Consider the following 13,457-nt stretch of genomic DNA (forward strand, 5'->3'; position numbering starts at 1 on the left):
GAAAATATCCCAGTATTCGCATTTCTGGAATAGTGCTTGCCAGTGTGATAGCAGACGAAGGCGTAGGTATCTGCCGTTCGGAAGGGTCCGGCGTCGTGTCAGCAGATGGGATAACTTTCATGATTTCATAAGAAAAGCAGTTTGGTTGTTAGTACGAACTGATATGCGTTCCTGATATTTTTGCAGTTTGCTCACGGTACTGTGTCCCTTCGTAGAGGTAAAATTCAAGATGAATTACGTCACGAAGTATTAGTTTAGCAAATTTTCAGATGCAAGTGTCGCACATTAAATAGATCTACGAAGCTTCTTGTTGCCACCAGTAGCATCGCATGTCGTAAGAGTTTTCGTTGTGCATTTGACTTGGTCATATTTTTTATTATATTAAATTAGATGTACTTGTCGTTCCAATAGTGTGGAGACCTCCGCTCAAGCGCCAAAAAAACTGGTATACGCTTGCGTATTCGAGAACAGAGTTATGTAAACAGACAGAATACGGCGCTGCGGCCGGCAACGCCTATGTAAGACAAGTGTCTGGCGCAGTTGTTAGATGGGGTACTGCTGCTACAATGGCAGGTTATCAAGATTTAAGTGTCTTTGAACGTGGTGTTACAGTCGGCGCACGAGCCATGGGACACAGCATCTTCGAGGTAGAGGTGAAGTAGTGATTTTCCCGTACGATCATTTCACGAATGTGCCGTGAATACCAGGAATCCTGTAAAACATCAAATCTCCGACATCGCTGCGTCCGGAAAAAGATCCTGCAAGCACGGGACCAACGACGACTGAAGAGAATCGTTCAACGTGACAGAAGTGCAGCCCTTCCGCAAATTGCTGCAGATTTCAATGCTGGGCCATCAACAAGTGTCAGCGTGCGAAGCATTCAACGAAACATCATTTATATGAGCTTTCGGAGCCGAAGGCCCACTCCTGTACCCTTGATCACTGCAGGACACAAAGCTCTAAGCCTCGCCTGTACCCGTCAACACCGACATTGGACCGTTGATAACTAGAAACATATTGCCTGGATGAGTTTCGTTTCAAATTGTATCGAGCGGATGGGCGTGTACGCGTATGGAGACAACCGCATGAATTCATGGACCCTGCATGTCAGCAGGAGACTGTTCAAGCTGGTGAAGGCTCTGTAATGGTGTGGGACGTGTGCAGTTGGAGTGATATGGGACCCCTGATACGTCTACATACGCGTCTGACAGGTGACAGGTACGTAAGCATCCTGTCTGATCACCTGCATCCATACATGTACATTCATTCCCATGGAATCGGGCAATTCCAGCAGGACAATGCGAACCCCACACGTCCAGAATTGCTACAGAGTGGCTCCGGGATTTTTTTTTTCTTTTGCTACACAAAGGATGGGGCCTCTCCACGCCCACACCAACGTGGTGACCAAACCAAAAGTTCTACTGTCACCTCCGTATAACATGTTAGTTTTTGAATCAGGAGTCACAGGATGCGGGCTGTGATGTTGTTCATGCGTCTGAGTAAGATTACTCATTAACATGGTACATCAGGAGATAGAAAGTGGACGAAAGCGATAGAAGGGTAGCGGTTGTAAGGGCAGAGGAAAAAAAGTGCCAAGGCAAGCGCCAAGGGAAAAAAAACCTCTGCGGGTAGTAAGGGAGTAGCGGCTTGCTATCTGCGACAGTGCATGCAAGGTGTGGTTATGTTAGTGCGAGGTATCGTGCATCGTTACCTTTGCTGGAGCTCGTTGCGGGGCTTGCTGCAGTTGCTGCGTCCCTGCAACAGTTCAAGGTCGTTGTACATTAGTGGGCGATCGGTCATACATCGGCTCACAGACAGTGTAGGGGGTGTGTGTGGTTGGTTTGCGTGCTGTGTACAGTACGGTTTCCCTGCGGTTGCCTGTTTTTCGGCGGATCGAGCATCTGGGGTTACCAGTAGTATCTGTGTTGCAAGGGCTCGCCAGTACTGTCGTGTTAGCGTGCTATGGACCATAGATGTTTAGTTCCTAGCCAATAGTGGCTCCGGGAACACTCTTCTGAGTTTAAATACTTCGGCTGACCACCAAACTTCCCAGACATGAACATTATTGAGCTTATCTGGGATGCCTTGCAACGCGCTGTTCAGAAGAGAGCTCCACCCCGTCGTACTCTTAAGGATTTATGGACAGTCCTTCAGGATTCATGGTGTCAGTTCCCTCCAGCACTACTCAGACATTAGTCGAGTTCATGCCACGTCGTGTTGCGGCACTTCTGCGTGCTCGCGAGTAGCCTGTGGGGTATTAGACAGGTGTATTAGTTTCTTTGGCTCTTCAGTGTATTTCATTCCGTAGAACTCATGCAAGTACGCAACAAGGAAGTGGGAGGTTTTTCAATTGCGAAGTTAGAATAGGCAGCAACAGTTTCCAAAATTGCTGTGAAAGTGCCACTTGAAGATGTAACGAGCTGCTGCCTGCAGTGTAGGTGCTACTAGAAGATTTAACAAGCTGCTCCTGTGGAATTATTACCTCAGTGTAGGATCACGATAATCTGACGGCTGAGACATCGATTTGTGCACGACCTAGCTGCCTTGCTAAGACATCGCGAATGTTAGCTGATCAGCAACTGCGATGCCGGTCTGGACCGAAATGCATGTGTTGCAGACAGGTCCTCGAGCCCAGGCGACGCAGGTTGCAGAACGCAGACTGCAGAGTGAGGTGTGGAACGCGCAGTCAGCGCCGGAGCTGGCGGCGGTTAGCGGGCAGGACACAGATTAGCCGCTAGGAAGCGGCAGTCCGATAAGGAGCGCCGGAAGCCCGCGTGCTCTGCCTCCATAGCCCTCTCCGAGCTCTGCAGATGGCGTACTCATCCAGCACAATTTTTGCTACTTCGTCCATCATGCTTCCAAGGTAGCAAAACTGCTTAATTTCATCTGCTTCGTGATCACCAGTTCTCATTTTAATCTTCTCGCTATTCTCATTTCTGCTACTTCTAATTACCTTTGTCTTCTCCCGGCTTAATCTCAATCTCAATCTTAATCTCAATCACTGAAATGTTCTTTTCAGTCAACCTATCCCGTAATTCTTCTTAACTTTCACTAAGGGTAGCAATGTCACTGATATCCTTTCACCTTCAGTTTTAACCCCACTCTTGAAATTTTATATCCGCCATTACTTCTTGACGTATAGACCGAACAGTAGGGCAGAAAGTTTTATACCGAGTCTTACACCCTTCTTAATCCGAGCACTTCGTTGTTGGTCGTTCACTCATTGTTCCCTCTTGTTTCTTGTAGATATTGCGTATTAACCGTCTTTCCCAACAGCTTACTCTTATTTTTCTCAGAATTTCATTGCGCTCTTATATTCTGTTTAACGCTTTATTGTAACTCAACGAGTTCTGTCAGCGTATCTTGATTTTTCTTCAGTCTAGCGCAAAGTCAGAATTGCCTCTCTGGTGCCTCGACCCTTTCTAAAGCCAATCTGATCGTCATCTAACAGATTCATAATTTTTTTTTGCATTGTTTTGTTGTTTTATTCTTGTCAGCAGTTTGGACGCACGAGACCTTAAGCTAATTGCGCCATTGCTTTCGCACCCGTCTGCCCTAAATATCTTCAGAATTACTTGTTTTGTAAATAAAACTGCCTTTTCCTGCTGCTAGTAACTTTATTTATCCCATAAGCGTTTCGCCTTCTCCTGTTCTAAGGCATCATCAGTGGGATCTATAACGATACTGGTTTGTTAGTTTCAAATTATTAAGCAGTTCACTTCCCGATTTTTTCCTAAAAAAGTGATTACTTACGATTTGCTGATCTGCGTTTTCTCACATCTGGTCTGGAGGTCGCACTACCACTGTTATTACGGCCATATAATGACATCTTTGTGTTCTCGCCTTCCACACACTGTTCACCATGTTTCTCACTCTTTTTTGTGGAAATCTGGAATGCAACGTCCACTGTTCAAAGTGGCGTCAATGCGAACAAGAGGTGACCGAGGCGTGTAACCAATGGTACCCCATATCATCGTCTCGGGTGATACGCCAGTATGGCAATGACGAATACACGCTTCCAATGTGCGTTCACCGCGATGTCGCCAAACACCAATGCGACCATCATGATGCTGTGAACAGAACCTGGATTCATCCGAAAAATTGACGTTTCGCCATTCGTGCACCCAGGTTCGTCGTTGAGTACACCGTTGCAGGCGCTCCTGTCAAGGGTAACCGCAGCCATGGTCTCCGAGCTGATAGTCCATGCTGCTGCAAACGTCGTCGAACTGTTCGTGCAAATGGTTGTTGTCTTGCAAACGTCCCCATCTGTTGACTCAGGGATCGAGACGTGACTGCACGATCCGTTACAGCCATGCGGATAAGATGCCTGTCATCTCGACTGCTAGTGGTACGAGCCCGTTGGGATCCAGCACGGCGTTCCGTATTACCCCCCTGAACCCACCAATTTCATATTCTGCTAACAGTCATTTGATCTCGACCACCGCGAGCAGCAATGTCGCGATACGATAAACCGCAATCGCGATAGGCTACAATCCGACCTTTATCAAAATCAGAAACGTGATGGTTCGCATTTCTCCTCCTTACACGAGGCATCACAAAAGCGGTTCACCAGGCAACGTTGGTCAACTGCTGTTTGTGTATGAGAAGTCGGTTGGAAACTTTCCTCATGTGAGCACGTTGTAGGTGTCGCCACCGCCGCCAACGTTGTGTGAACGCTCTGAAAAGCTAATCATTTGCATATCACAGCATCTTCTTCCTGTCGGTTAAATTTCGCTTCTGTAGCACGTCATCTTCGTGGTGTAACAATTTTAATGGCCAGTAGTGTATGAGAAAAATAAAGTAACTAGCAGCAGGGAAAGGCAGTTTTATTTACAAAACAAGTATTTATATGCTTGCTGCGGAAGACGGCCACACAAACAAACTTGATCTTCAGAATTGTGTGGATGATATATTTCCGAAAGTCTGATAGTACGTCGCCAGTCTCACAGATTCTACACACCATTTGACTACTCGTTTGATTGCAATTTCCCCCAATGATTTCAAAATTATGATGCAGTGATTTCTATCCCTTCTGCTTATTTGACATCAAGTCTTCCGTAGCTCTTTTAAATTCGGACTCTAATACTGGAGCTGAATGCACCATAGAGAAGCTATACTGACACAGTGTGGCCAGTACACTGCTGGCGATCTCTATTCGAACCAGTTCTCTACACGTCGTGTGAAATCATGAAATCGCGTTCCGCGTGTGTTACGTTACTTCCTGCTTACCGTGCCTAAAACATCGATTCACCTAATACAAGATAAGAGAGTCGGGCTGTTTGAGACGTGGCGCTGTGGAAATATACTACAAACGGATCGAATGATACGAAATGAGGAGGTGCTCCGCAGAATCAGCGAAGAAAGGAACACATGGAGAACAGTGACAAGACGAAGGGAGAGGAAGACAGAACATGTTTTAAGATATCGGGAAATGACTTCCATGCCTTTGAAAAAGAGACAACCAATTTTCTTTTCCACAATTTTTCAGTTTGTGCTTGCACTTCGTCTCTAATAATTCCCTCGTCGAGAGTATGTAAAATTCCTTCCTTCCTCAAGATTAAAACTGTCCTCAACTTAGAAGTCGGTACGAACACCAGACTATAAGTGTCTTACTAGGCTTAGTTCTACTAGATGTAGGTGGTATGCTCTTGCACGACTCCGACCTACGAGGTATGTTGTAAAAGTAAAAGGAAGAAGATTAGCTTTTGAAGTACCGCCGACATCAAGGTCATTAGAGACTGAGCACAAGCTCGGACTGTACTCTCCGTTCTCTCTCATCGTCATCGCCAATACAAATGTGAAACTGACTGCACGCACGTATCACAACTCCCTACACGTAAAGGTACCACCCCTCCCCAAAAGAATGCAATAGCCACCTTTCGCGAAGGAAAGACGGCATTGTGTGCAAGGGGAGAAAACTTTCCGATTAGGTGACTGAATAATCCGTCAGGGTACCAAAGTCCACAATACCATTCAAGAATGAGATTTTCACTCTGCAGCGGAGTGTGCGCTGATATGAAACTTCCTGGCAGATTAAAACTGTGTGCAGGACCGAGACATGAACTCCGGACCTTTGCCTTTCGCGGGTAAGGTCCCGAGTTCGATTCTCGTCCTGCACACAGTTTTAATCTGCCAGGAAGTTTAATACCATTCAATTTTACTTTATCAGACCTCCTCCGCAGATATTTCCAAATGTCTGCGACACACGAGAAACATTTTGTATGGAATGGTAAGAAGGCTGGGAGAGAAGTGTTTTGCGCATTAATGAAGACATACATCGGGAGCTTAACGGGGGATCGTGAAAACAAACGATTTGTTTACTGCTTTTTCTTTCTCTGTTAGGGCTAGAGGACGCAGTCTTCGTGAAAAAATAAAATTATACTTCCATTTGAGTCACCGTCATTTGTTGAAATATGCACGAAGTCATGGCTTAAGCCTTATTAAACTTATAATAAGAAGCCATTATACCAATTATTTCTAGGTAGCTTGATGAGAGTTAAAGGGAATGAGACGATATTTCGAAACTAACCTTGGGAACAACTGGTTTTTGTAGATAACTATTTTAAAATCATATCAACAAACTAGAGAACAATACAAGTCAAGTGGTGCCCGCGCACGCACACGCACACACACACACACACACACACACACACACACACACACACACACACACGATTACCTCAGTTTCCGGCCGGCCGGTGTGGCCGAGCGGTTCTACGCGCTTCAGTCTGGAACCGCGCGACCGCTACGGTCGCAGGTTCGAATCCTGCCTCGGGCATGGATGTGTGTGGTGTCCTTAGGTTAGTTAGGTTTAAGTAGTTCTAAGTTCTAGGGGACTGATGACCTCAGATGTTAAGTCCCATAGTGTTCAGAGCCATTTGAACCTCAGTATCCGAATAAATAGAGGCTTGCACACAAATCACAGATAAGATGGTAATCAATCATTCTTGTTGGAGCTTTCGTACGTCACAAAGTGTTTCCGTGAACGTTCTCCTTCATCATATGAGACAGTGGATTCATTACCTCTGACATAATTTCGCCACAAAAAGGTGAAGGATGAGGCACTACTTTAAAGCAATTGGGCAGTACAAAATGAGAGCAGTATACCGACCGAGTACGCCCCGACGCGTCTTGTACCCAAAGAAAGCAACGACTACTGTACCCGGCCGACATTTCATAGCGCAAGGAAAACATCATAAACTAGTCGACCGACCTCGTTCGCTTCTCGCGCCTGTGTAGATTTTGCTTCTCTATGTAAGAGCAACTGATTGCTTGGTAGCAGTAGCACAGCCAAGGAGCAGAACGTGGTTGTTCTGAACTTATAAGCAAACACATGCCAGCAGATATACCTCTCCTTGTAATGCGTATCAGCTTTTAAGCGGACAGATGTACGTATAAATGTACAGCGTGACACTTCCTATATCGCGGAAAGCACAGTTTGCGACTGATATAATTACGAAAAAACAACGCTAGGACACGAGTCATTATGTCTGAAATATTTACATCCAACTAACAGAACAGCCAAGTCAGAAAACCCGGAATCGCGGAAACCTTAAAGCCGTCCGATTTCAATTTTATCAATCAAAAATCACGGCATGTGTGAAATTAGCTGAGAGCTCTGGTCAATCAATGGTATGCTCTCGCATTTTAACTCGTGTAGTTAAACAATATTCTGCAGATGACTCACTTGTCGCCCTAAAGCAAACCAGTTCTCTACCAGGTTCCCACGACGTACACCTGACAACGTATGTGCCAGTGCAGGTAAGAGATGCTGTAACCTCTCTTTAGCAACGTACTTTTTTTTTTTTTTAATTTTCTGCTACAGTCCGAATCGTCTTCACCGTTTACCATTTTGGCCGCCTCAGGCAGCATATTCAGATCACAAAAATAAAAGTGGAAATAAAAATTTCTGTATGTCACATGTAAAACAGATTTACTATTATGAATTAATCAAATAATAAAATTCTCATGCCAAGTTTCTGCACAGGAAATCATGCGTTGTCTCTAACGTAAAAGTATTCAGTTGCAGTTTATGTAACGGAATCGAAGAATAAAAGTAAAAATCCATGCACTATCGACATCTGGTACTGGTTACAAAAAGATTAAAGGTACATTACGTGTGTTAAACTGTTTCATTCTTTTATTATCACACACATGATTCTCACTTCTTTCGCAATATAGGGGCGCTTCCTCTTCGACTATTGTCAGCATCAGGAGGGGTGCTCCGAGGCAGATGGTATGCATTGCTTAACTGGATAGCTTCACACAGCAACGGGTCGTTATAAATACTGAAATACATGTCTGTGATGAATTCATTTCGTCTAGTCTGTAATTTATCCGGTTCTTAGCTGTTTTGTCCCTGTAAATTTCCAGCTCCTCCAATAACTACAAATAACTTCCCTTGTTGCCAGTGTACAAAATTTAGCTTCTTAATCGGTGTTTGTAACGCTATATTTTTCATATGCAAAGAGAAAACCACTGATGTCTTGTTACCAGCGCATATTCAGTAGTCTGAAAAGCTTAAGGGGACACGGAGGCAGTCTTGCACTGATATCTTTGTAAATCCATACCTCTGTAATTTTTTGTTGAATCTCACTGAAATTTTTCACATTTAGGTATAGGGATCCAGTACGCTTCAAATATTTTTTACAGAATTTTTAATAAAATTTAAATGCTCTGAGAGAATTTTTAATTTTTTGTTACATTGTTATTTTAAGGTACACTTTCTCATTATTTCCACGCAAATTTGCCCAAATTTTTTGTATGGTAAAGTCATCTACAATAACAAATGTACAATTAAGTACAGCAACTTTTTTACAAATTATTTCTATTATTTTCCGCGATAATTTGGATTTGAGCGTTTTTTTTTTACGGACGTATTTTCCATGTAGACACATCAAAAAAAGTTTTGTATCACGGCGGTTCCCAGACCTCCTGAAGATAGACGTTGACTGTGCATATTGTATCACAGACACGGTCCCTTTGACTGTTCACAAATGTCACTAAACCCGACCAAAGATGTAAACAACCATGCATGAGCAGCGCCTATTAGACGGAGGGGGTCCAACAGCCGATCAGTTTGAGTCATTCCACCAGGAAGGAGGTACACGGTTCGTATTGTCTCTAGCTCAACTACGCCTAGACGGTTAATACCGCGGTTGGATCGCCTCCGCATTGTTAATTCGTGCCAGGAAGGGCTCTCAACACGGGAAGTGTCCAAACGTCTAGGAGTGAACCAAAACGATGTTGTTCGGACATGAAGGAGATACAGAGCGACAGGAACTGTCGATGACATGCCTCGCTCAGGCCGCTTAAGGGGTACAACTGTAGTGCATGACCTCTACCTACGGATTATAGCTCGGAGGACCCCTGATAGCAACACCACCATGTCGAATAATGCTTTTCGTGCAGCCACAGGACGTCGTGTTACGACTCAAACTGTGCGCAGTAGGCTGCATGATGCACAGCTTCACTCCCGACGTCCATGGCGAGGTCCACTTTGCAACCAGCGCGGTACAGATGGGCTCAACATCATGCCGAATGGGCCACTCAGGATTGGCATCACGTTCTCTTCACCGATGAGTGTCGCATATGCCTTCAACCACACAATCGTCGGAGACATGTTTGGTGGCAACCCGGTCAGGCTGAACGCCATAGACACACAGTCCAGCAAGTGCAGCAAGGTGGAGGTTCCCTGCTGTCTTGGGGTGGCATTATGTGGGGTGGACATACGCCGCTTGTGGTCGGCTGTACGGTACGTGAATGCCATCCTCCGGCCGATAGTGCAACCATATCGGCAGCATATTGGCGAGGCATTCGTCTTCATGGACGACAATTCGCGCCCCCATCGTGCATACCTTGTGAATGGCTTCCTTCAGGATAACGACATCGCTCGACCAGAGTGGCCAGCATGTTCTCCAGGCATGAACCCTATCAAACATGCCTGGGATAGATTGAAAAGGGCTGTTTATGAACGACATGACCCACGAACCACTCTGAGGGATCTACGCCGAATCGCCGCTGAGAAGTGGGACAATCTGGATCAACAGTACCTTGATGAACTTGTGGATAGTATGCCACGACAAATACAGGCATGCATTAATGCAAGAGGACGTGCTACTAGGTGCTCTGAAAGTCTCGCTGTATGGTGGTACAATATGCAATGTGTGGTTTTCATGAACACTAAAAGGGCGGAAATGATGTTTATGTTGATCTCTATTCCAATTTTCTGTACAGGTTCCGGAACTCTCTCAACCGAGGTGATGCAAAACGTTTTTTGATTTGTGTATTATCAACCAGAGTGGCCAGCATGTTCTCCAGGCATGAACCCTATCAAACATGCCTGGGATAGACTGAAAAGGGCTGCTTATGAACGACGTGACCCACGAATCACTCTGAGGGATCTACGCCGAATCGCCGCTGAGAAGTGGGACAATCTGGATCAACAGTGCCTTGATGAACTTGTGGATAGTATGCCACGACAACTACAGGCATGCATTAATGCAAGAGGACGTGCTACTAGGTGCTCTGAAAGTCTCGCTGTCTGGTGGTACAATATGCAATGTGTGGTTTTCATGAACACTAAAAGGGCGGAAATGATGATTATGTTGATCTCTATTCCAATTTTCTGTACAGGTTCCGGAACTCTCTCAACCGAGGTGATACAAAACGTTTTTGAGTTGTGTTTTATCAACCATAAAACTTTTTAAAATGTTTAGATTAAAATTTTGTTCTACTTAAGTATTGCTTCCGTATAAAAGGATAAGTGTGCCAAATTTCATCGAAATCCTTACAAAAGTCTCGGATATGTGTGTTTCTGAAGGGAGAAAACCTTAAATTGCAGAAAAATCGTTTTAAAGTTTGGATGAGATGTTTTAAAAACTTTTTTAATCCTACGTTAGCTAAAACTGCCCATATCCATATTCCAATTATTCCTCATCATCATCTGCACTTCTTTTAGCTTCTCTGCTCCTTTGCCTATCAATTTGTTCTATATCCTGTACTGAAGCCTCTGCCTTCGCTATTCGTTGCTCATCGATGATCGCAGTATCTGTCCAGTGAAGATTCCAGCTATAAAGGCCAACTTTCTGAGGATGTGAAGTCTTGCCACATTCCCGTCATTAAATACTGCTGCAACTTCCAGAGCAGAAATCTTCACTACTAGATTGGGAACAAACGCAGTCTTTGGACATCTCTGCCAGATAAAGAGTTCTGAAATGTTCGTTCGGGTTATGCGTTTTGCCTTGCAGACATTTTTCTAGCAATTCTGGTGACACCAATGCTCGAAAAGTTGGTTTAATGGCAATTGCAACGTCATAAGGAACTTTATTTTTATGGCTGTGAGCTTTCCCACTTTCCTTGCTTTACGGAAACTTGCACCATTCAATAGAACATAGGCGATTTTGAAGTGTAGTGTCTGCCGACAAGTAATTAAACCAAATGGCTCATATTACCTTCCTCATACTATCCAAACCTGTGAGATTATTTCTAATTGCAACATCATAATAGACTTGTAGGCAGTCAATTCCGTTCTCTGTTAGCCTTTTTTTACCTCCCATTTGCTTCCCATGCTCTAGTAGCTTGCCTTTATTGTCTGCAACAAGTCGTCTCCGTTGTCCACCCATTCTCTTCTGAATATGGCCTAAGCACTCTACTTTATCAATAGTGCAGTCTTCTCCATAGGGCCGACTTTTAATTACATTATTGAAAGCACTAGAGTCTCCATCTCCTAAATACTGTGTTATCTTACCCCATAATTTCGCAAAGACCTATGGAAAATGAGTTTCTTAACAGCAGCTTCCATCCCACCACTGGAGCCTACATAATTCCTCCTAAATCCAGCTTTCTGAGCTTCTCACCATTATGCTTCTTTACCTGCATCGTTATATTTCTTGTGCAAGGAACGTACAGAACAATATTTAAACATCACCCATAAGTGTCAACACTAATGACTAGTGAAACTCCATGCAGTGAAGTATGCCCTCTTTTCATCCAGGAACTGTCACAGGAAACTGCTATATCTTTGATATTAGCTCCAGCACAGTTTTCTTGAATTGCCTGTGGACTACCATTTTCATGCATTCTTCACTTACTTCTGCAGCTGCATTGAAGAGAGTAATATTCATTTCAGTTAATTTTAGGGGAGGATCAGGATGTTCATAATACCTCATAAAAGATTTCCACCATCTCTTGCACTCCCTATACATCTTAGTCCATAAGCAAATCTCATATTGGCTTCATACATTCTACTACTGGCCTTCGATGTCTTGAATAGTGTATCAGCATCAAACTTTTGACATAATACGTGTAATGTGCAAACCAAACCTTCTTTCTTTCCATCATCCACCAAATTCACATTTCCTCCACAAAAATAGCACTTGCAGGCTTTTCTAAGTGCCTCTGCCACCAATTCCAGATTCACAATTCTGAAACCTGTACTTCTGTCACAATTTTTTTTTTCTGGCACAATACCTTTCCCAAGTTTTAGTTTACTTGCACTTGGAGACAACCTAATGTTTGCACCTGCAGGCCCAACCCTAACACCGAGCGAGGTGGCGCAGTGGTTAGCACACTGGACTCGCATTCGGGAGGACGGCGGTTCAATCCCGTCTCCGGCCATTTTGATTTAGGTTTTCCGTGATTTCCCTAAATCGCTTCAGGCAAATGCCGGGATGGTTCCTTTGAAAGGGCACGGCCGATTTCCTTCCCCATTCTTCCCTCACCCGAGCTTGCGCTCCGTCTCTAATGACCTCGTTGTCGACGGGACGTTAAACTCTAATCTCCTCCTTCTCCTCCCCAACCCTAACCTCAGCATCAGTTTTTCGCTATATACTGTAAATATGGAACTTACTATATTTTTTAAATAATTTACCAGATCTAAGCATTGTAAAAAACGATCAGTATATTCAATCTTGCACAAACAATGACACGATACACCCAACTTCACTCTGATTCCACTAAACAGCACAAAACTTGTTTACAATGCTCCACTGCCTTCTATACCACACTGCTTGGACCACAAAATGGCTCCACAGCCTTCTATACGACATTGCCATGTTGTATGCAACAAAATAACAGCCTTCTAAAGCTATATTTTTCAGGTACACAAGCAAAACTGAGCAAGAAAATTTTTCCTCCACTGGGTAACTTGAAAAGTGAGTGTGGCGCATTACACTGCTTCCGCTTTTAACTTTTTTATACCACTCGTAGTTCGAATTTTAAAGAAAAAGATAGAACAACAATTTCAATCATATGTACTTTCAAACAATAAAAAAAAAATAATAAATATGCCCGCATCTCGTGATCGTGCGGTAGCGTTCTCGCTTCCCACGCCCGGGTTCCCGGGTTCGATTCCCGGCGGGGTCAGGGATTTTCTCTGCCTCGTGATGGCTGGGTGTTGTGTGCTGTCCTTAGGTTAGTTAGGTTTAAGTAGTTCTAAGTTCTAGGGGACTTATGAC

The 13,457-nt window shown here is 44.1% G+C and overlaps 1 protein-coding gene across 5 annotated transcripts in view; it reads right to left on the reverse strand.

Annotated features, from left to right (window-relative positions):
• The window catches only part of LOC126161441 (prolyl 4-hydroxylase subunit alpha-1), an 806,800-nt gene that overhangs the window by 561,806 nt on the left and 231,537 nt on the right, over positions 1 to 13,457 (reverse strand). For 2 of the 5 annotated variants that reach the window (XM_049917248.1, XM_049917247.1), the window contains exons 1-2: positions 2,483 to 2,563; positions 1,712 to 1,755 (exon numbers count right to left, since the gene is read on the reverse strand). The exons of the other annotated variants lie outside the window; for them this stretch is intronic. In XM_049917248.1, the coding sequence (XP_049773205.1) occupies positions 1,712 to 1,755; positions 2,483 to 2,520 (82 nt within the window). In that variant the 5' untranslated portion in view covers positions 2,521 to 2,563. Of the gene's footprint in view, positions 1 to 1,711; positions 1,756 to 2,482; positions 2,564 to 13,457 lie in introns of those variants that run through there. 5 annotated transcript variants of the gene reach the window in all.

The sequence above is a fragment of the Schistocerca cancellata genome, chromosome 2 (assembly GCF_023864275.1).
Source record: "Schistocerca cancellata isolate TAMUIC-IGC-003103 chromosome 2, iqSchCanc2.1, whole genome shotgun sequence".
Taxonomy (NCBI): domain Eukaryota; kingdom Metazoa; phylum Arthropoda; class Insecta; order Orthoptera; family Acrididae; genus Schistocerca; species Schistocerca cancellata.